The 24,362-nt window shown below is 37.3% G+C and overlaps 1 protein-coding gene across 4 annotated transcripts in view; it reads right to left on the minus strand.

The window, feature by feature from the left end:
• Positions 1–24,362, minus strand: part of LOC150086925 (receptor-type tyrosine-protein phosphatase S-like) — a 1,004,071-nt gene that overhangs the window by 655,683 nt on the left and 324,026 nt on the right. For all 4 annotated transcript variants that reach the window (XM_090372826.1, XM_090372825.1, XM_090372828.1 and 1 more), the window contains one exon: positions 16,706–16,782. In XM_090372826.1, the coding sequence (XP_090228952.1) occupies positions 16,706–16,782 (77 nt within the window). The remainder of the gene's footprint in view (positions 1–16,705; positions 16,783–24,362) is intronic.

The raw sequence follows: 24,362 nt of genomic DNA on the forward strand, positions 1-24,362 counted from the left end.
ATGCGGTGGTCATTCCCTGACCTTTCTGCATCCTCCATATTTGGTGGTCACGGGCTCGAAAAAAGGTCTAATCAAGAAGCGTGTGCTACATACTGCTGCTCCTGCCCACCTGGCTACGGAGGTGCCCAATTTGTCTGAAACGTAAAATAATGAACCAATGTATACTACCCACCATGATTTATGGAAGTGAAACTTGGGCACTCACCAAAAGAATGGAAGAGAAGCTAAGAACTACACAGTGAAGAATGGAATGAATTATATTGGGAATCAGACTGTTAGATAAGAAGAGAAACACATGGATTAGGCAGCAAACTCAAGTAAAGAACACTCTTATCAAAACTTAAGAACTAAAATGGTCTTGGGCAGGACACATAGTTCAAAGACATGATGACAGATGGACTAAGAGAATAACAGAATTGTACCCAAGAGGAGCTTGAAGAAAACCTGGAAGACAACAATGGAGATGGACAGATGAAATTCATGAGTTTGTGGGTAGTAAATGGATGGCCATTGCACAAAACAGAAGGAACTAGAAAGTTGCTGGAGAGGCCTTCATCCTGCAGTGGATTGAAAATGGCTGATGATGATGATGAATAATTCCTGAGTAGTGAACAATTGTATGTCATTATTTCCTACATAACTAAAATTATCAAACCCTAATTTTCCTTTGTTCTTCAGTATCATCAACAGTTATGTAGTATCATACACAAACAATTCATCTGTAATAGTTTTAATCACAAGTTTCTATATTATTTGATTTAACTGTATTAATAACATTATTAATATGCAGTTTGTCTCTTGACGATTTAAACAAAAGTCCCCAGGGATCTGTATTTCCTGATGTTAGTACAAAATCCCTTCATGCAGCTAACTTATGTTCATATATTTCTTTGTGATATTGTTTCCTTTTAATTCTTTACAGTTCTTTAAACACTAATGCATCAGCAGAATCTCTACTTCTACATCTTTGGTATTTCTTCCTAAAAGTAAACACTTCCCTTTGTAAAACCATCAAACCATTGGACCACCAAGGCACACATCTCTTATTTTCTCTTTTAGCAGCTAACAATAAAGCTCTATACAGAGCATTTTGCACGTAAAATGCATATTCAACAGCGTTCAAACTGTTTAGTTGACTCAAAATATTATCATCAAAAGATATTTCTAAAGAATACTTAAATTTATTCCAGTTAATTCTGTTATACCCAAATCGATATTTGGGTGATATTGTTTCGATAGTTGGGTGATAAGGAAACAATATCACAATAATGTGATATTGTTTCCTTTTAATTCTTTACAGTTCTTTAAACACTAATACTTTAAACACTAATACACTAAAACGATATTTGGGTGATATTGTTTTGATAGTTGGGTGATAAGGAAACAATATCACAATAATGTGATATTGTTTCCTTTTAATTCTTTACAGTTCTTTAAACACTAATGCATCAGCAGAATCTCTACTTCTACATCTTTGGTATTTCTTCCTAAAAGTAAACACTCCCCTTTGTAAAACCATCAAACCATTGGACCACCAAGGCACACATCTCTTATTTTCTCTTTTAGCAGCTAACAGTAAAGCTCTATACAGAGCATTTTGCACGTAAAATGCATATTCAACAGCGTTCAAACTGTTTAGTTGACTAAAAATATTATAATCAAAAGATATTTCTAAAGAATACTTAAATTTATTCCAGTTAATTCTGTTATACCCAAATCTTACATGATCAAATACCAGATCACTATCTAAATGGAGATCAGTCAGCAATACATGAAACAATATAGCCCTGTGGTCACTGTTGATGCCACCCAGCACCACATCCCAATAATAAACTCTTCTGCTAAGTTGCTGATTTGCAATGGTAACATCAATATTTGAACTTCCATGTAAGTTATCAAATGTGGAGGGTTCCCCTCCACATTGAGAACACTTAAATTATGGTTTAGAATAAATTCTTCCAGTATCCTACCTCTGTGGTCAGCTATGGAACTGTGCCACAGTTTTGACTTGGCATTTGCATCAACAGCAACCAAAAGATTTCTACTACCCACAATTTCCATAATTTATTCCAGACACTGCAATGTATTCTCAATATCATGAGAGGGGGGGGGGGAACAGTAAATATCATGAGAACAGTAAATTTAAAGTAAATTTAAGCTAGACAGAATGATATCACTGGAGTTGATATGTGCACATAGATAACATTCTGTCTGCACATACCAGAAATAACAGTGACATTAATGCTCTTATTATAAATAACAATTGCTGATTTAGGTTTATCATTATCTATATACACTGCCCTGCTGTAATAGGAAGACCAGTCACCTTGTATACCCTTTCAAAGCAACCAATATATGACTCTTGGAAACACACAATATCTAAATTCATCTCATAGGCCATAACCCTTGCCTCATCCATTACTGACCTACTCCTTTGTGCATTTAATTGCATAATATTTATATAATCATCCTCACTATGATATTTAAAGACTCCATATTGTTCAAATAAAAACTCACTATCCATTATTAACCTTCATACTTGCTATTTCCAAAGCCCTAATATACTCTGGACAATTATTGTCTCGAACTGAATGATCACAACTTTTACCTTTCCTTTTACAATTGACACACGTAGGACTCTATCTTTATTAATATAGTCAGCAAACATATGCCCTCCTTGGGCACAGTGTCCACATGAAACAGTTTTATGGGAACAATAGTTTGCTGAGTGTCTAAAACCTAAACATTTGAAACATTTAGCTATTATTGTGAATTCTCTAAATTTATGTGAAGAATAACCAATAAATAACCTATCCTCCTGAAAATACTCATACATTGAGGATCAACTCCAATTACCCAATTTATCAACTTGCTTTTATTACCAGTTTTAAACCTAAATGATATTCCCTCCATAATCTCTTAGGTTCTTACAATACAAATCATTTACAATTTCTTCTTGTGCCATCTCCTTTGGTATATCATAAATTAATAAATTTGGATTAGTAAATTTAATTCTATCTTGTTTAATCCCCTTTTCAGTCAGTGCTTCTGACTCAATAATCTTACTTAAATCCTCCCTGTTGTCTGTTTCAATCAATAAACCTTTATTCCTAATTGTTCTTAAATTCCTTATCTTTACTGCCTTTAAATCCTGTTTTAGAGTTGTAAACACAATCATCCTTTATATCCTGACTTGTTGCAAATTTAGTATCATCCTGAGCTTTCAATATAACAATGTTATTTTGATGTGGTTTCTTACTTTTCAAACCTGTTTCTTCAATTTGAGAGTCTTTTAATACCTTAGTATTACCCTAATGTTGGGTCAAAACCTGTGAACCTTGATGTTTCACCATATCTGCATAAGTTTGATGATGTTGCTGTTGATTCTCCAGGATCCCAGGCAGAAATGATTGACCTAACAAAATCATCAAATAAAGCAGCTCTTGTCTGCAATTCCTCTACCCTTGCTTTTAGTCTTTCATTATCTATTAGTAATGCTGTGGTAATTACTTCTAAGTCTATCCACTTATCCAACACAAAATTTGAAACTGCCTTTGTTACCTTGTTATTCTCACTTGTTGTATAATCCACTAAAAAATAACCCCAGGGGCTTACATCTGGTGAGTATGGGCTTGACACACCCAGGGTCCTGAGCTGGATATATCATTCTTCTCTTTCTTGGTGATTCCTTCTCTCTCTCTCTCTCTCTCTCTCTCTCTCTCTCTCTCTCTCTCTCTCTCTCTCTCTCTCTCTCTCTCAGGGTAACTCAGGATTTTTTTTTTTTTTTGGTTGGTGCAGCATAAGCCTCAGACTTCCTTGCACCATATAGCTAATAATAATAATAATACTAATAGTTTTTTAAGCTTAGTAATTAACTCATATATTGAACTTACATCTCACAGCCTACATTTTTGCTCATGAATGTTACTGGTGGGAAAGAACCAATCTCCTTCTCCTTTTCTTTCCCCCCTCAATGTCTTCCTAGTAAGCTTACTTTCCATTTCCTAATGCATAATCTGAGAGAGCACAACAAATAAACCATAAGAAACAAATATCTATTACAGTGAGCTCAATGTAAATTTTAGTATTACTTAGCATTAGCATTAGTAGAGGCATACGACACAAGAAAGCAAGCTTATCAGCATCAGCCAAAATAAAAAAAATAAATAAATAAAAATAATAATTCCCATTTCACCGATCTGTTCACTCCAAAAATTTGTCTAGATCAGCTTTGAATTTATTTAAGCTGAAAACTTCCACAATGACAGACGCAAGCTTCTTCCAGCAATCAACAATCCACTGGCTAAAGGAAAATTTTTGCAATCTATTCTACAACTGTCTTTACTCAATTTGAATCTATGCCCCCTCAGGTTCTTAGTCAGAGCAAGCGGAAGTATCCTGTCAGCACTGAGCCTGCTCAAACCATTCAACACCTTATACACCTCAATCAGATCACTTTGCAGGTGTCTTGTCTCCAGACTATGCAATTTTCAGAAAATAAGGCTTTCTTGATAAGCGCAACCCTTTGTTCCATTCACTAATCTCACCACTGCCCTTCTCTGTACTCATTCCAGCAGCTCTATATCTTTCCTAAAATGAGGCCTCCAGACCTGTATGCAGTACTCAAGGTGCAGCCTAACCATTGCCTTATACAAGGGGATAATCACCTCCTTATCCCTGCTAGCAAAATTTCTATATATCATTGACAAGACCACATGAGCTACTCTTGCAGCCTTTTTGCACTGCTCAGAAAACTTCACATCTGACTGCACAATTACACCCAGTTATTTTTCATTCTGAACTATGAGCGTAGTACCACACAGTTGGTATGTTACTCTGGGTGGATTGATCCTACCCACCACTTATGTTTAACTGCTACCCATATGTAGCACTTTGCATTTGTCAATGTTAAACTTCAGTTGCCACCTCTCATCCCATCTGCTCAACTTTTCCAGGTCCTGTTGCAGTAGCATACTGTCTTACTCTCATTACCCTTACCATCCTTCAACTCATTAACAACCCTACCATCCTTCATATCATCTACAAACTTGGACATTAAGCCTGATATACCTTCATCAATATCATTGATAAATATACATAACAACAGTGGGCCCAACACAGACTCTTGGGGGACACCACTAATAACATTAGTCCACAAAGAACAGTGTCCATTGATTACCACTCTCTATCCACTCCCACTCAACCATCCCTTTATCTATAGCAGCAACTTGCCCTTAATGCCATACTGCTCCAACCTGTACAGTCTTCCATGTGCAAGACTATCAAAAGCTTTCCTAAAATTCAAGTACATGATATTAAAATTATTTTTTTTGCATCTAGTTCCTTTCTGACCACATTGTAATATCCGATCATATTGGTCAGACAAGCTTCCTCTTAACAAACCCGTGCTGTGTCTGAACTATAACTGCAGTGCTTCTTTAACCAATGACTCCATTATTTTTCCCAGAACAGAAGTTAAACTAACCGGCCTGTATTTATTCGTGTCACCTTTCGATCCCCTTTTGTGTATTGGGGATACATTTGCACAGCTCTAATCTATAGGGACCTCCCCTGATGCCCTTACAATCATAGCTAAGGTCTTCTTACTTCCTTCTCTGCCTCATTTAATATGACTGGATAGATTCCAACCACCCCAGGTGTCATCCTTAGGTTTAACTTCATTGCCAAAGATTTCTCGTAATCTTCCTTTGCTTGGCTAACCTCCTTTGTGACTTGATTACAGACTATCTTATATATATACCATAGGCATCTGTGTCTCCTGATAATTTATATGCATGCCATGCATTTTTCTTCTTTGTCACAAGTCTCATCAGTTCATCTGACATCCATTTTGGACTAAAATTTAAACAGTATTTCTTACTTGGTATGAAAAGCCTAGAAGATTAATTCCTTGAATGCATCCCATTTAGAATTTGCTGTTGGTAACGTCATCAGTTGGTCCCACTGTATAGAATTTAAAAACTGTCTGAAACCACTGTAGTCACCTTTACGAAAGAAAAAACGTTTCCCTTTACCCTCGACATTAGTTACATCTTTGAGCAAATACTACATCAGTACAGTGTGATCATTGCTACCTAGTGGTTCCTTTTTTCTGCAGATTCTAAATGCATGAATAATCGCTGCTGATAATCAGATCAAGAATATTACCCTCTCTGATTGCCTCTTGAACATGCTGTTACAGAAAACACTCATCCAATAACTCCACAAAAGTCTTGATGATGTGCGAGTGACCAACCCAAAAGTTTCAGTCTATATCTGGGAAGATAAAATACCACATTATAATACAATCTGACATACTGGTCCACTATTTCTCTGTACAGTTTTTCATTGTACTCATCAGAGTCATTAGGCCTATAGCACACTCGTAATCTCAATTTTGCTTTTCCAGTGCTTATGTCACACCAAACGGACTCTGCATTTCTTGTATATGTGTGACACCATGTCTCTGATATCCCAACAATATCTGCCTTTGATGTCTTGACCAGCACTTCAAATTCATCAAATTTATTTCCTATACTCCTAGCATTGGTGTAAATGCAAGTATACATGCACCTATTTTACTCTTAGTTACCAAAACACAGCCCATGTATTTACTTATTCCATGATGGCTCCCAGCAACCCTTGAAATCCCCAACAACTTGCTTTTGAGGCTGCTGTTCATTCCAATAGAAGCAGTGCAAGAATCACTTTCACTTCTGCCTGCAGCTATTGTTAATCTATTAGTCTGTGAATCCCCTCAAGCTAGATGTTTTCCGGCCCACCTAACACTGCCTTGATAGCATCAGCAAATATTCTTTCATCCTTTCTATTTAAGTGTATCCCATCCCTGTAGAAACAATCTCTCCTGTTAACAAGCACAAACCACACTGAGAAAAAGTGTACCCCATGAGCCTTGCATAATCTCTCCAGGCAATCTGATTAACAAGGCTCTTATTGTATATTACCTCCTGTCATATCTGAGCAGAATTGCAGACACTTTCAAATTTAACCCTGTCTCCCAACGTTTTTTCAACATTGACCTGTACTTGCTAAGTAAATCTGCAGATCTTCTACTCTTAATGTCATTAGTGCCAACGTGTACAAGAATATCACCCCTTGTGCCCTTAAAAGATATCTCCTCTAAAACGTCATCAACCTTTGCCCCTGGCAGACATACCCTGGTCCTATTCCACTTATCCTTTTTGCACAATATATTTCCCTTCTCCCTGACAATATAGTCACCAACAATAACTAGCTCCTGTGGCACCAGCGCATTCTGCCCTGAAGATTGCTGCTGTGTTGCCTGATGCATATGTGTGATCTCTGGCACTGAGTTGGGAGCTGAGAGCTTGATGGTCTCCTCATTTTATTTCCTTCGAAGGATCTACCCTACTCTTCAAACTCTACTTCATTATTAGTTTGTGCTTTGATCAGTATCATTAACATTTTTTTTTTTGAAGAAGTTTGATCATAAAAAAAAAAAATTAAATATGGCTTTTTGAGCTGTGTTAAGTCTCCTTTTGCAAGTAAAATTATTATACATTATCAATGATCCTTTCAGTTTGTCACAAACATTCTTTTAACAAGTTGGAGCATGCTACCTGAAAGTCCAAAATGGTGATGGAACTGATATTCAGGCGACATCTGTGAGTCAAGTGGACCAAATTTCAATTATGTCCAGTCATTCTATGACAACCAAATCCTCTGACTGCACCTTTAAAATGATGTGACTGTTAGTAATAATCCTGAGTATAACTCCTATGTGCAAGTCCCAATGTACTGCCTAGCATACTGGAAGTGATCACCCAGGTAACTCCTATGTGCAAGTCCCAATGTACTACCTAGCATACTGGAAGTGATCACCCAGGTGTGAACCAACATAATTATTGCTTATTGGCAACTCAAATTGGTGAAACCCACGTTTAGTCCCCAGAGCAAAGCTCCAGCAACCCCAAACTTTTCAACCATAGAGTATGATTGATGTCTTTTGCAGTTATAATGGACAACATTCCAAGATAAAATCTTCCTTACATTTTGATGGGTACAGCTCTAAAACAGTGTATACAGGCACTTTTTTTTTATGTTAACCCCCACACATGAGAGGCATTAGAACCTATAGTACTTAGTACTGTGCATGGGTTGAAGGCTGTGAAGATAAAAGATATTGGTTGATACTGGACTTGAACTTCTGTAGATTGTAATTTTCAGGAAATACGTATGAAGGAAGGTTGTTTCAGAAAACAAAAGTTGAATGAATAAATGAGGAAGCAGAAAAGTTAGTTCAGTGAGTTTGAAGTTGAACAGTAAAGGATGTTGATTGGTAGCAGCACATTTTCAACCTGTTTTGGAAGGGAGATCGGGAATTACAGAAGCCAATTCAGAAGAACAGTACCCACAAAAGTATCTATAGAAAAGGCATGCAGCAGAAACAGAAAGCCTATGAGACAGAGAGTGGAGAGGCTCTGTTAGAGATGAGTCATTAATTAACCTAACTGCTCTCTTTTGAATGGCATCTAGAAGTTTGAGAGAGGTTTTGGGGGCACTGCTCAAAATGTGAGAACAGTATTCCATGGTAAGACGGATTTGTAATTTGTACAGAGTGAAGAGCTGTTTGGGAGAAAAGTAACACCAAGAACAAAAGATAAAACCCAGTTTTTTAGATGTAGAGGAAGAATATTTGTAATGTGCGGATGCCAAGAGAGATTAGAAGTCAGGGAAATCCCCAACAGAGATATATGATCTTTGCTATAAATCAGAGTGTAATCGAAACATAGGAGCAGAAGAATCATTTTTGCAAGATATAAGACAGAACTGAGTTTTAGAAGAATTGAAATCAACTAAGTTATTTTTGTCCCAATGGAGAATTACCTGGAGTTCAGCATTTAAGGAATTGGTAGTGGATACTCTAGAAGTTGAAGTTGTTTGTGCAAGGCAGGTTTCACAAACTGGAAGGTGGAATGCAATGTGTTATCATCAGCAAAACTATGGATAGGATTTTTGGTCAATGGAGGAAGGTCATTAATATACAAAAGGAAAAGTGTGGGAGAAAGAACTGAACCTTGGGAAACACCTGCACTAGTGGAGAAGTTAGAAGATAGAGTCAGTCATCTACCATCACTTGCAGTGAGCAGTCAAGAGAAAACTGGATACCCAATTACAAAAAACAGTTAGAAAACCATAAGGTGGAAGCTTATTTAGAAGACCTTTATGAAAAGCAAGATCAAAAGCTAACTTTTCCATTATGTTAGAAAGAGCAGAAGTAATTGCAATGGAATGATAACTGGATGGGAGGGATTTGTCTCCCTTTTTAGGAACTGGCCAGATATAAGCAAATTTCCAAGCAGAAGGAAAAACACTTTTGGAATAAGAAAGGGAAAAGAGGTGACACAGAACAGGAGTGAGTTTAGGAGCACAGGTTTTGAGAATAAGTGGAGAAATAACATCAGGACTTGGAGCTTTCTTAACAGCAAGGTTCATCAAAATCCTTCTGACATTCTTTTGATAGAAGACCACAGGAGGCACTGAATGAAGTGTACTAGGAATGGTGGGAGGTGGTTTACCAAGATCAATATGTGAGTTTGAAGAAAAATAGGATGCTAGCAGGTCAGCTTTATCCTTGGCCAAAATGGCAATAGAATCATCTGGTTTTGATTGAGGTGGGAACAGAGACGGGCAAATGTTGCAGCCCATCTCTGTTCCCACTATAATAGCTTTGGCAAGAGACCAGAATGATCAACTACCATTTAGACATGAAGCAAGTTTTCTACTCTTAGCCTGTCTGAAATCTAGTTTGGGCTGATTAATAATTGATTTACAATTGTTGCAAGCTTTGGTGCAGAAAATGAAAATGAAACTGGAGATTTTGGAAATAAGCCAATTATGACATGCAATATTTTCCTCTTGAACAGCCTTAGCACATTTATTGGAAAACCAAGGTTTAGATAAGGGATGAGATTTTAAGTTGGAGTGTGGAATAAAGGTTTGCAGCCCTACAAGAGTAATTTCACTGACACAATCTGAGCAAATGTTGACATCAGAAGTTTTGATACAGTAATGGGACCAAGGAAAAGAAATCTTGCAGATTATCCCATTTTGCATTTTTGTAACATGAGGATCATTATCAGCACAAAGTGCAGACAGGTTTTTTTAACAGGAACTCCACACGCTTTCGGATTGTTCAGAAGAAAAAGATGCCCAATTTACCCTGTGCAATCACCTTCTGATGCTGGCACTGACAGTAAGCTGCTTTTTATTTCTCTTTTTTTTTTATTATTATTATTGCAAAAGGTCACCACAATAGGATATTGCTTGAAATTACTCTAATTTCTACCATCTGTACCAATTTAAAATGGCACATTTTTCAGAGTCATCATTGACTTTCTTTTTCCATATGTGCAATTTCACTAATAATCCTTGCTGTTTTTGTTTTACCACAACCACATTTTTTTGCTATTTCACTATCAACAAACATATTTCTGAATAACACACCTGCACAGTTAGCACAATTCATAGAAGATTATGTTCTACAATAAATGATGTGAATAAACATTTGTTAAGCATGACAACATTATTATCACTATGAAATGCTACACTTCTTATTTTGCATTTCTTCCTATGCAGTGCAGGTTTTTCCTTCTGCTTATTTATTTGCAAATTAATTATTATTATTATTATTAGCCATATGGTGCAAGGAAGCCTGAAGCTTATGCTGCACCAGGCAAAAAAAAAAAAATTTCTGAATTACCCAAAGAGAGAGAGAAAGGGAATCACCAAGAAAGAGAAGAATGATGATATCCAGCTCAGGACCATGGGTGTGTGCCAAGCCCATACTCACCAGATGTGAGCCCCTGGGGGTCCGATTAGATTTGGTTTCCCACCACTTTAAATTTAAAAATCACATCTGTATATAGTACAGAAAGCAAATGTGTTACCATTGCCAGATTTTACAATATGTGGAAAATCTTGCAAATATCTTCTGAAATTTTATTATTAAAGTAATATTTCCAAAGATTTCTTTGGTATCTTACTGAAAGATATTGATAATTAGCTTCACACTACACGCAACTATAAACTAGAGATCGGCAAACAACCCTATTATCCAGCACTTCTATTTTAAAATAGCACACCTGATGACTGATTCTTTGATGAAAATAAGCAGAAATTGGCCTTTTTTAAATTCCAATTTTAGTGCAGTTTTATTTTACTAATATTTTTGCAAAAAGAAAAAGATGAAAAAAATTTGAGTTTTTGCAAAAAACAGAAAAAAGTTTTGTCATTATATTACGACTGTGAGATGGAGAATAAGTAAAATCAAGTAGAAAAGACAGATTCTCTCTCATAAATCTGGAGTGTTGGCAGCTATGGATTGTACATCCTTTTCAAAACCAGGGTTATCTCCTCCAGATCACTTGTAAATCAGAAAACTCTGATGTTGCTCTCTCTCTCTCTCTCTCTCTCTCTCTCTCTCTCTCTCTCTCTCTCTCTCTCTCTCATATACTTGGTAATAAAACAAACTTAGGTTAACTCTTTACACATTTCAAACATCTCTGAATAATAGATGCTCTTCGATAACTTAACCTTCATTAATTAAAATGGAAATAAAAAATTACAACACTGACAGAATTATCTTGGTCTTGGTAGTCCTGTTAAGAAATTTTCAACAAGAAAATAACTAGACTCTTCACCTTCAGACCTAGTATTATTGGATAAATTGGACAATACTACAGATACCTAATAGAAACTATATAACACTAGATAATACCTAACAAAAAATGGGCAGTACTAAATACTGATGGATTACAGAAATATCTAAACTTCTGTGATCCACCAGTATACAATTTCTAAATTGCTGTAATCCACAAGTTTCTGTTATAAAAATCAATGCTTGAAGAATAGGGTTCATGCCAAGAAAGGATTAAAAGGGAGGGATTCATCAAGTACTCAGCTGCCCAGTCCAATGCTTGAGCCCATGCTCAAGCATCAGACAACACAAAGACATCCACTGCAGCAGAGCTCCTTGGTCCACAGGAAGTAGCTATAGTTGGTGACTTAATCATTAGGGAAGTGGGAAATACATTGTAAAAACAGGGAGGTAGGACAGGACCAGGGATTGTCTGCCAAGGGCTAAAGCAGATGATGTGGTAGAGCAGCTATTGCTTTTAAGCACAAAAGGTGATATTGTTGTACATGTGGTAAGCCCATACTCACCAGATGTGAGGATTTAATTAACAAGAACAGAATGATGTTGAGTAAAAGTTGTGAGTAGGATTAAACTGGAAGTGTCTGCAATCCTACCTTGATATGATAAGAGGAAGTACATAATGAGAGACTTGTCAATCAATATGGCTTGAAGAGCCTGTGAAAGGTTCAAGGGGAAGAATTTTTTTCAGTGTAGTCTGTGCTTGTTCACAGGAGAGAGAGAATGCTACAGGAATGGGATACAGTTTAATATAAGGGGTGCAAGGATATTTACTGATGCTGTTGGGGCAGCATTACATGAGTTGGAAATTACTAGTCCGGGGGATAAATAAACTAACAGATTAACAGTAGCTTCAAGGAGAGGCAAATGTCACTCTAGCACTGCTTCTATCAGAACATGCAGAATAAATTCCAGTGTTCTATAAATTACAGCAGCTAGAAACCCAGAATCTGCATAGTGACCTAACTGATGTGCTTAATGCTTGAAATGGATTAAGTAAACTAAATAATAATGGCATCTATACCCTTTCTCAGACAATACAAAAGCCATCATAAATTTAGACTAAATAAAGATGATTATAGAACGAGTGTCAGAATTTGCCTTCAGCCAGAAAGCAAGTGATTGGTGAAATATATGTCCAGTTAGTTTTGTACAAGTAGGTAGTTTGAATAAATTAAAAAAAAATACTGGACAAATAATTATACTAGTAAAGTAAGTGTGCATTTTTTTAAGACTTCTTTTGTATCATTTTGCAGCTACAAACTACTGAAAATAATAATGCTATCAGGGATGAGTTTAATGTTGTTTCTTCTATCATATGACATTAAAAATAAAAAGATAACTGAAGCTATTTCCAAAATTAATTCTAAAACAGTAACACTGTTTCATTGTATATTACAGGTTTGTGTTTCTTTAAGTTATTTCATTATATAAATAATTGTGAGATGAAATATAATATAAATAGCATACAGGCATTTCATATGTTTCAAAAATCATATGGTACTTAAAGACTTCCTAAGTTTTTCAGATATTAGCATTAGCATTAGTAGAGGCATTTCATGCAAGAAAGCAAGCTTATGCAGCATCAGCCAAAAAAAAATAAATAAAAAATAACCACTTCCACTTCACCCCTCTGTTCGTTCGAAATACCTGTCCAACTGAGCCTTAAACTTATTTAGGCTATCAACTTCCATGAAAAGGGATGGAAGTCTGTTCCACCAACCAACCAACCGCTGGCTAAAGGCAAATTTCCTCACGTCTATCCTACATCTGTCTTTCCTCAATTTGAATTTATGCCCTCTCAGGTGGTTATACTGAGCAAGAGGAAGAATTCCATCAGCATTGAGCATGCTCAAACCATTCAAGGATTTATACACCTCTATCAGATCACCTCGTTGGTGCCTAGTCTCCAGACTGTATGCAAAACTTAAGCCTTTCTTCGTAAGAGCACCCCTTTGTTCCATTCACCAATCTTGTTGCCCTTCTCTGTACTCGTTCCAGCATCTCTACATCCTTCTTGAAATGAGGCCTCCAGACCTGTATACAGTATTCTAGGTGTGGCCTGACCATTGCCTTATACAAGGGAATAATCACCTCCTTATCCCTGCTAGAAAAATTCCTATATATCATCGACAATACACCATGAGCTACTCTTGCAGCCCATCTGCACTGCTCAGAAAACTTCAAATCTGCCTGCACAACCACCCCCAGGTCCCTTTCATTCTCTACCACTGTCAGTGTAGTACCACAGAGTTGATACATTGTTCTCAGGTTGCTGTTTCCCATATGTAGTACTTTACATTTGTCAATATTAAACTTCATTTGCCAACTCTCAGCCCATCTACTCAACCTTTCCAGATCCTGTTGCAGTAGCATAGTGTCAGTAGTGTCCTTGACAACCCTGCCAACCTTCGTATCGTCTGCAAACTTGGACATTAAGCTTGATATACCATCATCAATATCATTTATAAATACAGAAAACAATAATTCACCCAATACTGAACCCTGAGGGACTCCACTAATAACATTAGTCCACGATGAGCAGAGTCCATTGATTACCACTCTCTGTCTTCTCCCCCTCAACCACCTCTTTATCCATAGCAGCAATTTGCCTCCAATGCCACACTGCTCCAATTTGTGCAGCAGTCTTCCATGTGCAACAGTATCAAAAGCCTTTCTAAGATCCAAGTATATAATATCAAAGTTATTCCCTGCATCCAGTTCTTTTGTGACTACATCATAGTATCCAATCAAATTGGTCAGGCAAGACTTCCCCTTAACAAAACCATGCTGTTTCTGAGCTATAACTGAAGTCTTGTATAGATTATCCTGCAGTGCTTCTTTAACCAGTGCCTCCATTAATTTTCCGGGAACAGAAGTTAAACTAACAGGTTTATAATTACTTTTGTCGCCCTTTGATCCTCCTTTGTGAATTGGGGTCACATTTGCACATCTCCAGTCCATGGGTACTTCCCCTGAGTCCAAGGAAGCTCTCATTATTATGGCTAAGGGTTTCTTACTTCCTTTGCTGCCTCCTTTAATATAACTGGATAGATTCCATCCACCCTAGGTGCCTTTCTTGTATTTATCTTCAACAATTTCTCCTCCACTTTACTCTCAGTTATTACAAGATTCTCTAGCTTACTACCAGAGTTGAATACACCTCTGGCATTCCCCTCGCTGGCTAACACCTCATGTGTGAATGTCGATGCAAAATATTCATTTAGTTTGTCAGCTACCTGAGCAGGATCATCAACAGTTGACCCCTCGATATCAAGTGGACCAATCTCATTCATCCCCTTCCTTCTAGAGTTTACATAAGTAAAGAACTCTTTGCTGTTTTTCTTTGCATCCCTTGCCAAAGATTTCTCGTAATCTTCCTTCGCCTGCCTAACCTCCTTTGTAACTTGGTTACAGATCAACTTGTATCTATCATAGGCTTCTGTGTCACGTGTTAATTTGTATGTATCCTATGCATTTTCCTTCTCTGCCATATGTCTCATTAGTTCATCTGACATCCACTTAGGCCTAAACCGTGAACAATATTTCTTAGTTGCTATGTAAAGCCTAGTAGCTTCCAAGATAAGTTCTTTGAATGCTTCCCATTTTGAATTTGCTGTTGGTAACATCATCAGTTGGTCCCACTGTATAGAATTTAAATACTGTCTCAGTCCATCATAATTGCCTTTACGAAAGCAATAACCCTTCCCTTTACCCCTAATGGTAGTTACCTCTTTGAATAAATCCCACTTCAGCACACTGTGATCACTGCCACCTAGTGGTTCATTTACCTGCAGATTCTTAATGCATGAAGAATCACTACTGATAATCAAATCAAGAGTATTACTCCCTCTAGTTGCCTCCCGAACATGCTGATGTAGAAAACAATCATCCAATAAATCCACAAAAGCCTTGCTAGTGTGTGAGTGACCAGCCCCCAAATTCCAGTCAATATCTGGGAAATTAAAATTCCCCATTATAAGACTCTCTGATTTACTGGCCCACTCTATTTCCGTGTACAATTTCTTATTATACTCATCAGAGTCATTAGGCCTATAGCGCACTCCTACTCTCAATTTTGATCTCCCAATGCTTATGTCACACTAAACTGACTTGACACTGCACTGTCCAGCAATGTCGACTGGCTTCACTTCCTTGGATTTTATGTATTTCTTAACTAATAGCATAACCCCTCCTCCCTTCCTATCCTGTCTATCCCTTCTGTAGACATTGTACTCCCCAAATTCCAGTTCTGCATTCCTTATATCTGTGTGACACCACGTCTCTGAAATCCACACAATATCTGCCTTTGATGTTTTGAGCAATACCTCAAATTCATCAAATTTATTTACTAAACTCCTAGCATTGGTGTACACGCAAGTATACATGCACCTGTTCTTTTTCTTAGCTACACTAACACAACCCTTGTGTTTACTTGTACCCCAATGATTCCCAGTAGTCTCTTAAATATCCTGCATCTTATTTTCCAGGCTGCGGGTCATTCCAATAGAAGCAGTGCAAGAATCACTTTCACCTCTGCCAGTGGCTACTGTTAATCTATTAGTCCTTGTATCCCCCAAATCTAGCAGTTTTCCGACCCACCTAACACTGCCTCGATAGCATCAGCAAACATTCTTGCACCCTTTCTATTTAAGTGTATCCCATCCCTGTAGAAGCAGTCTCTCCTGTTAACAAGTACTGACCAGGCTGAAAAAAATTCTACCCCTTGAGCCTTGCACATTCTTTCCAGGGCCGAATTGATCGACAGGGCTCTCATCATATACTCCCTCCTATCGTGTCTGGGCAAAATTGCAGACACTTTCAAATTCAACCCTAATTCACGGCTTTGTTTCAACAAATATGTCCAATGATGCAGGGTGTCTGGTAATCGAACACTGCTGTGATCCTTTGGATAACAGTAGTTGTACTTCTGTTGTGTGTAAACTGCATAAGTTTTAATTTTTACAAAAGTTAATTACAATACACATAGTAAAAATAAATTATTACCTTCCATGTGATCCTCACTGAATATGATGTAATCATTTCTTGCATAAATTCTTGAGGTACTGCATTAGGTGTTCCAGCTAATTTAAATATACTCCACATAAGAAATTAAAAAGAACTATGCAAACACAGTTATGGTTAATTAAGAGAAATTGTCTTCTAATGTATTTAATAATTCGCTAAAAATACTAAAAGTATAAAAAAAAACCTATTTACTGGAAACATTGATAGCATAACGCAACCTTTTAGATTAGTGGTTTACATACTGCAGTTTGCAGTATGTAAACCACTAATCTAAAAGCATATTCAGAAAAGAAACAGCATGAAGATTTGCAATATCACAGCTTTTTGTACTCTTAACCTGGGAGCAGTTGTTGAAGCAAGAAGTTATACTCCTACCCACGGAGCAGCAGTGGGGCAGTTTTTATTGCAATAGTTTCTGAAGAAATTTCTTACAGTTTTCATATAAAAATTAAATGCAAGAACCTATCAGGTGCCCCACCATCGTTTTTGCAACTATTTGGATTTTTCAAGAAGAATGGCATGGTACTGGAAAAGCACCGATGATGTGTTTGTGTACAGTTTACAGTTACTCATTTTTCCTTTCCCACAAGGCCACTAGTTGTTTCTGAAAGATTTATTATTGTTTTCAAAGTATAAAGAAGATAACAAGAAACCCAGCATTCTTTCAAAATGGCCACTATTCTACAAGAAGCAACAGACCTACTTTCAAAATTTGCATGCTATGAAGGGAACCAAATTTGAAATAGGCCTGAAAATGGAAGTAACTAATAGTATAAAATGTATGATATGTTTTTATTTTAATATTTATTATGTAATATGTAGAAATATATGCACATGCATAGCTGAAATTTCACAAATTTAAGTTTTTTAAATTGTAAAATGAAAGAGCCTAACTGATTGATATTTCTATTTTATGTCAAATTATTATTATTTTTTGTAATTTTTTGCAAAATAAATTTTGTTTTTTTTTTTTAAATAAAAATATATAAAACACACGGCTTGTTTTAAAAATATTTATATTTTTTAAAACTTAAAAAACAAAAATGTTTTCCAAAGGTTTAAAATAAAATGGACACCTGTCATGTGCCCTGCCACCATTTTTGCTACAAATGAGGATGCCAAAGCACCACTGCTGGGTTAAATAACATTCTACTGAAGTATACAAGACATCATATTAATTTCTTTTGCTTAAGTATGAAGACATTAAATGGTCTATAAAAGGAATATGTTCTCTCTCTCTCTCTCTCTCTCTCTCACACACACACACACACACACACACACACACACACACACACACACACACACACACACACACACACACACAATGGCACTCCATATTCAATATACATATATATTGAATAACAACATGTATCAGGACTATGTCCTGATACATGTTGTTCTCTCAGGATTTTTCACTCTTTTCAACTGAGAAAAAGAATGTTTAAGAAAGTTTAAAAAAGAATGTTTTTTTCAACTGAGAAAAAGAAAAAGATTAAGAAAATAAGTAGAACAATCTCAAAATTTGGAAATAGATATTGTATTCTATCTCTCAATATTAAGTCCTGAAGATCAATGTGACCTAATTTCTTTTTTCCCCCCTGCATTATTATTACTTTGCATGTATATAACAGTGAAATTTCCACAGCTATCCCGAAATATTTGTATTCAAGTCAACAGGGTAAGATTAGACTAGATTTTGGGAATCTGTAAATATTGTTCAACAGACATGTTCATATTAATTACACACACATGCACTGAGTGATCACTGAATTATGACCACCTACCTAATACTTGGTAGGTCATCCTTTTTCCCTCAGTACAGCAGCTATCTGACATGGCATTGAGTCAGATAGCTGCTGTATTGAGTCAGATTGGGAGGTATGGCCAACCAAGCTGTATGTAATGCGGCTAGCAATGCAGGTATGGAGGTGATTCGTGTAGCCAGATGCCTGATATGCCTTTCCATAGCGTCCCTCAAGTGTTCTATGGGATTGATATCAAAGGAGTTCGGAGGCCAATTGATATGCTGGAAGTCAGAACTGTGTTCCTCAAACCGTTCCTGTACATCAAGTGTCCGATGGCTCGACGCATTGTCATCTTGGAAGATACCATCGCCATTCAGGAAAAAATGTAACATAGCGGGGTGTACCCAGTGGTGAGCTGTGAATATTTTAACAATGAGCTCGCAGTTTTTGCAATTTTCTACTGAGTAAATCTGATCAGTCACAGAAGTGACATCATCCGCGGCTTTCACTAGAGGTGTGGAGGTGTCACTTAACCATGCGTATAAGTGAATGTGTAAAATGTTCCTAGGTCTATCTAAAAAAAAAACTTAAAAATCTGGCCATCATGCCTCGCCTTACGATGATAACTGGATAAGACAGTGTCTGGAGTTCTAACTTTTTAGAATTTTTGAATAGTATGATGTCACAATCATGCTTCCTGAAGTTACTACTGCAGTAAGTATGATTCCAACAATACAAATAGTTGTCAACAATTTCTTTTTTCGTCTCGCAGTTTCGTTACATTCCATTGTTAGTTGATCCTAACAGCTGCGTATGTCGCTTCAACTATAAGATCGGTACATCAATCGGTGCTATTTTACAGAGATATTTAGATACGTTGCACTCACAAGTATACATCTCTTACTTTAGTTATCATAAATCCATTGCATCTTGTCTTCCAGAAATTATGAAAATCTGTGAATGATCAATAAAATATTTACAATGAAAAAGCTCTTTTATTTTGTAATCGATATATTGGCACATTTTTGCCTCAGCTGTCATTGTGCCCTTAAGCACCAATAGCAATCACAATCAATCAATATATACAAACCAAAATACGCAAAGGAAACGCGAAGGATGTTTTCCATAACCAATCTACCGCACGTGCTCGTCACATGCGCAACTTTTTTATTCGACTTTTTTTTAACAACTAGGGAAATATAATGGATACGTTTTTTTCATGATAAAATTTTAATATTGTGAATAAACAATAACATGAAATATTTCCCATATCATAAATAACATAAAATTTTCATAAAGCCTTCCACAATATAAAAACAAATATTACATAAAAAAGCAAACTTTCTAGAAAAAGTACACAAAAAATCACAGATTACATGAAAGAAAATTATTTAAAAAATATTCAAGAAACATTTATTCTAAAAATTTCCATACAGAATTCACTTCTTTATTGTCGTCTATATATTTGTTAGCATTTGCATTAGTAGAGGCATATGAGACAAGAAAGCAAGCTTATGCAGTATCAGCCAAAAAAAAAAAAAAAAACTTCCACTTCACCCCTCCATTCGTTTGAAATACCTGTCCAGCTGAGCCTTAACTTTATTTAGGCTATCAACTTCATCAACAAGTGATGGAAGTCTGTTCCACGAACCAACTACCCGCTGGCTAAAGGCAAATTTCCGCACATCTATCCTACATCTGTCTTTCCTCAATTTGAATTTATGCCCTCTCAGGTGATTATTCTGAGAAAGAGGCGGCATCCCATCAGCATTGAGCATGCTCAAACCATTCAAGGCTTTATACAACTCTATCAGATCACCTCGCCAGTGCCTAGTCTCCAGACACTGCAATTTGCAAGACTTAAGCCTTTCTTTGTAAGAGCAACCCTTTGTTCCATTCACTAATCTTGTTGCCCTTCTCTGTACTCGTTCCACCAGCTCTACATACTTCTTGAAATGAGGCCTCCAGACCTGTATACAGTACTCAAGGTGTGGCCTGACCATTGCCTTATACACGGGAATAATCACCTCCTTAACGCTGCTAGAAAAATTCCTGAATATCATTGACAAAACACCATGAGCTACTCTTGCAGCCTGTCTGCACAGCTCAAGGAACGTCATATCTGCCTCCACAATTACCCCCAGGTCCTTTTCATTCTCTACCACTGTCAGCGTAGTACCACAGAATTGATACGTTGCTCTGGGGTTGCTGTTTCCCATATGTAGTACTTTACATTTGTCAATGTTAAACTTCATTTGCCACCTCTCAGCCCATCTGCTCAACCTTTCCAGATCCTGTTGCAACAGCATAGTGTCAGTAGTGTCCTTAACAACACTGCCAACCTTTGTAACTTCTGTATTGTACTTCAAGACTTGAACATTAAGCTTGATATACCATCATCAATATCATTTATAAATACAGAAAACAATAATGGACCCAACACTGAACTCAGAGGGACTACCCTAATAACATTAGTCCACGATGAGCAGTGTCCATTGATTACAACTCTCTGTCTTCTCCCCCTCAACCACCCCTTAATCCATAGCAGCAATTTGCCTCCAATGCCACACTGCCCCAATTTGTGCAGCAGTCTTCCATGTGCAACAGTATCAAAAGTCTTTCTAAGATCCAAGTATATAATATCAAAGTTATTCCTGGCATCCAGCTCTTTTGTGACTGCATCATAGTATCCAATCAAATTGGTCAGGCAAGACTTCCCCTTAACAAAACCATGCTGTGTCCAAGCTATAACTCAAGTCTTGTCTAGATGATCCTGCAGTGTTTCTTTAACCAGTGTCTCCATTAATTTTACTGGAACTGAATTTAAACTCACAGGTCTATGATTACTTGTGTCAGCCTTTGATCCTCCTTTGTGAATTGGGGTCACAGTTACACATCTCCAGTCTATGGGTACCTCCCCTGAGTCCAAGGAAGCTCTCATAATTATGGCTAAGGGTTTGCTTACTTCCTTTGCTGCCTCCTTTAATACAACTGGATAGATCTCATCCACCCCAGGTGCCTTTCTTGTGTTTATCTTCAACAATTTCTCCTCCACTTTACTCTCAGTTATTACAAGATTATCTAGCTTACTGCCAGAGTTGAATGTACCTCTGGCATTCCCCTCGCTGAATAACTCCTCATGTGTGAATGTCGATGCAAAATATTCATTTAGTTTGTTAGCTACCTGAGCAGGATCATCAACAGTTGAACCATCGATATCAAGTGGACCCATCTGATTCATCCCCTTCCTTCTAGAGTTTACGTAAGTAAAGAAGTCTTTGCTGTTTTTCTTTGCATCCTTTGACAAAGATTTCTCATAATCTGCCTTTGCCTGCCTAACCTCCTTTGTGACTTGGTTACAGACCAGCTTATAGGCTTCTGTGTCACGTGTTAATTTATATGTATCCCATGCATTTTTCTTCTCTGCCATGAGTCTCATTAGTTCATCTGACATCCATTTAGGCCTAAACCTTGAACATATTTCTTATTTAGTATGTAAAGCCTAATAGCTTCCAAGATAAGTTCTTTGAATGCTTCCCATTTTGAATTTGCTGTTGGTAACATCATCAGTTAGTCCCACTGTATAGAATTTAAATACTCTCTCAGACCATCGTAGTCGCCTTTACGAAAGCAATACCCCTGATGGTAGTTACCTCTTTGAGTAAATCTCACTTCAGAACACTGTGATCACTGCCGCCTAGTAGTTCCTTTATCTGCAGATTCTTAATGCATGAAGAATCACTACTGATAATCAAATCAAGAGTATTACTACCTCTAGTTCCCTCCCGTACATGCTGATGTAGAAAACAATCATCTAATAAATCCACAAAAGCCTTGCTAGTCTGTCGGTGACCTAACCCACAAATTCCAGTTAATATCTGGAAAATTAAAATCCCCCATTATAAGACTCTCTGATTAACTGGCCCACTCTATTTCCCTGTACAGTTTCTTATTATACTCATCAGAGTCATTAGGCCTATAGCACACTCCTACTCTCAATTTTGATCTCCCAATGCTTATGTCACACCAAACTGACTCGACACTGCATTGTACAGCGATGTCGACTGGCTTCACTTCCTTGGATTTTATGTGTTTCTTAAATAATAGCATAACCCCTCCTCTCTTCCTCTCCTGTCTATCCTTTCTGTAGATGTTGTACTCCCCAAATTCCAGTTCTGTATTCCTTATATCTGTGTGACACCACGTCTCTGATATCCCAATAATATCCGCCTTTGATGTTTTGAGCAATACCTCAAATTCATGAAATATATTTACCAAACTCCTACCACTGGTACACACGCAAGTATACATGCACCTGTTCTTATTCTTAGCTACCCTAACACAACCCATGTGTTTACTTGTACCGCAATGACTCCCAGCAGTCTATGACATATCCTGCATCTTGTTTTCCAGGCTTCTGCTCATTCCGACAGAAGCAGTGCAAGAATTACTTTCACCTCTGCCAGTGGCTACTGTTAATCTATTAGTCCTTGTATCCCACCAAGCAAGCAGTTTTCCAAACCACCTAACATTGCCTCAACAGCATCAGCAAATATTCTTGCACCCTTTCTATTTAAGTGTTATCCCATCCCTGTAGAAGCAGTCTCTCCTGTTAACAAGTACAGACCAGGCTGAAAAAAATTCTACCCCTTGAGCCTTGCACAATCTTTCCAGGGCCAGATTGATCGACAAGGATCTCATCATATACTCCCTCCTATCGTGTCTGGGCAGAATTGCAGACATTTTCAAATTCAACCCTAATTCACAGCTTTTTTTTAACAGTGACCTGTACTTGTTAAGTAATTCCGCCAGTTTCCTACTCTTAATATCATTAGTGCCAACATGTACAACTATATCACCTTTTGTGCCCTTAAAAGATGATGTCCGCTCTACAACATCATCAACCTTTGCCCCTGGCAGACATACCCTTGTCCTGTTCCACCTATCCTTTATGTACAACTATATCACCTTTGTTGTCGATCTTCTGCTTTGCTCAATAGCTGAGCAATGATTACAGAGGAATGATTTGACGTAACAATCCGGATCAAATTGAAGCAATGGTTTTCCATTTAGATGTATGGTCATCGTAATCTGCAACGTGTTTAATTGTCACAATATTATTCATTATGCTGAAAGCTCACTCAGCTTCAGCACTGCTAGTCACAATGGTTTCAAAGATTAATATTAATATCAAATTACAGTTGTTCAGAGCGAAACGGATACAAAAATAGATTGTGACAAGTTTAATAATAGGAAATATACATAAATTAGATTAGATACATATAAATAAAAGCTTTCGGTTGTTTTATCAACCTTCCTCAGTTAAACTGACAGTTAAGAATGGAGCATGAGGGTGTGTACTGCCAATCTTGTACGTGAAGTGCACGATTGATTGTTGGATGTTGAAGCCTGTGGCTGTGCTATATGCGGACGTTGCCAGCGATTGTCAATGGACAGGATTGCTGTTTCGGTGAAAGGGTGGACTTGACATCCATTGTTCCTGTTTACTGAGGCCAACGTTGCCAACAGTGGCGGGACTTATCCACAATCACAAAATCGTAGTTTGGGTCAATGTCATGGTGGGTTGCCCAAACGTGTTCGGCAATAACTAAGTGCTCCACATCCACTAAGCGGATTGCTCTTTTGTGTTCGGAAAGATGTTTTTCAAGCCGTTTCCAAGTTTCCCCGATGTAACAGCTAGTGCAGTCACAGCAAGAGATGCGGTAGACCAATCCGCTTTGTAGTAGGGTGGGGACAGGTGTTTTTACCTTAGAGATGAGGGATCGTAATTTTCTTCCTGGGAGTTGTACGCATTTTATCCCATGTGATTTTAAGATTCTACAAACATGTTGCGATAGGTTTGAGTAGTATGGGATAAAGGCGCTCGTGGC

The sequence above is a fragment of the Mastigoproctus giganteus genome, chromosome 4 (genome assembly GCF_048544385.1).
Source record: "Mastigoproctus giganteus isolate SK-2022 chromosome 4, ASM4854438v1, whole genome shotgun sequence".
NCBI classification, from domain to species: Eukaryota; Metazoa; Arthropoda; class Arachnida; order Uropygi; family Thelyphonidae; genus Mastigoproctus; species Mastigoproctus giganteus.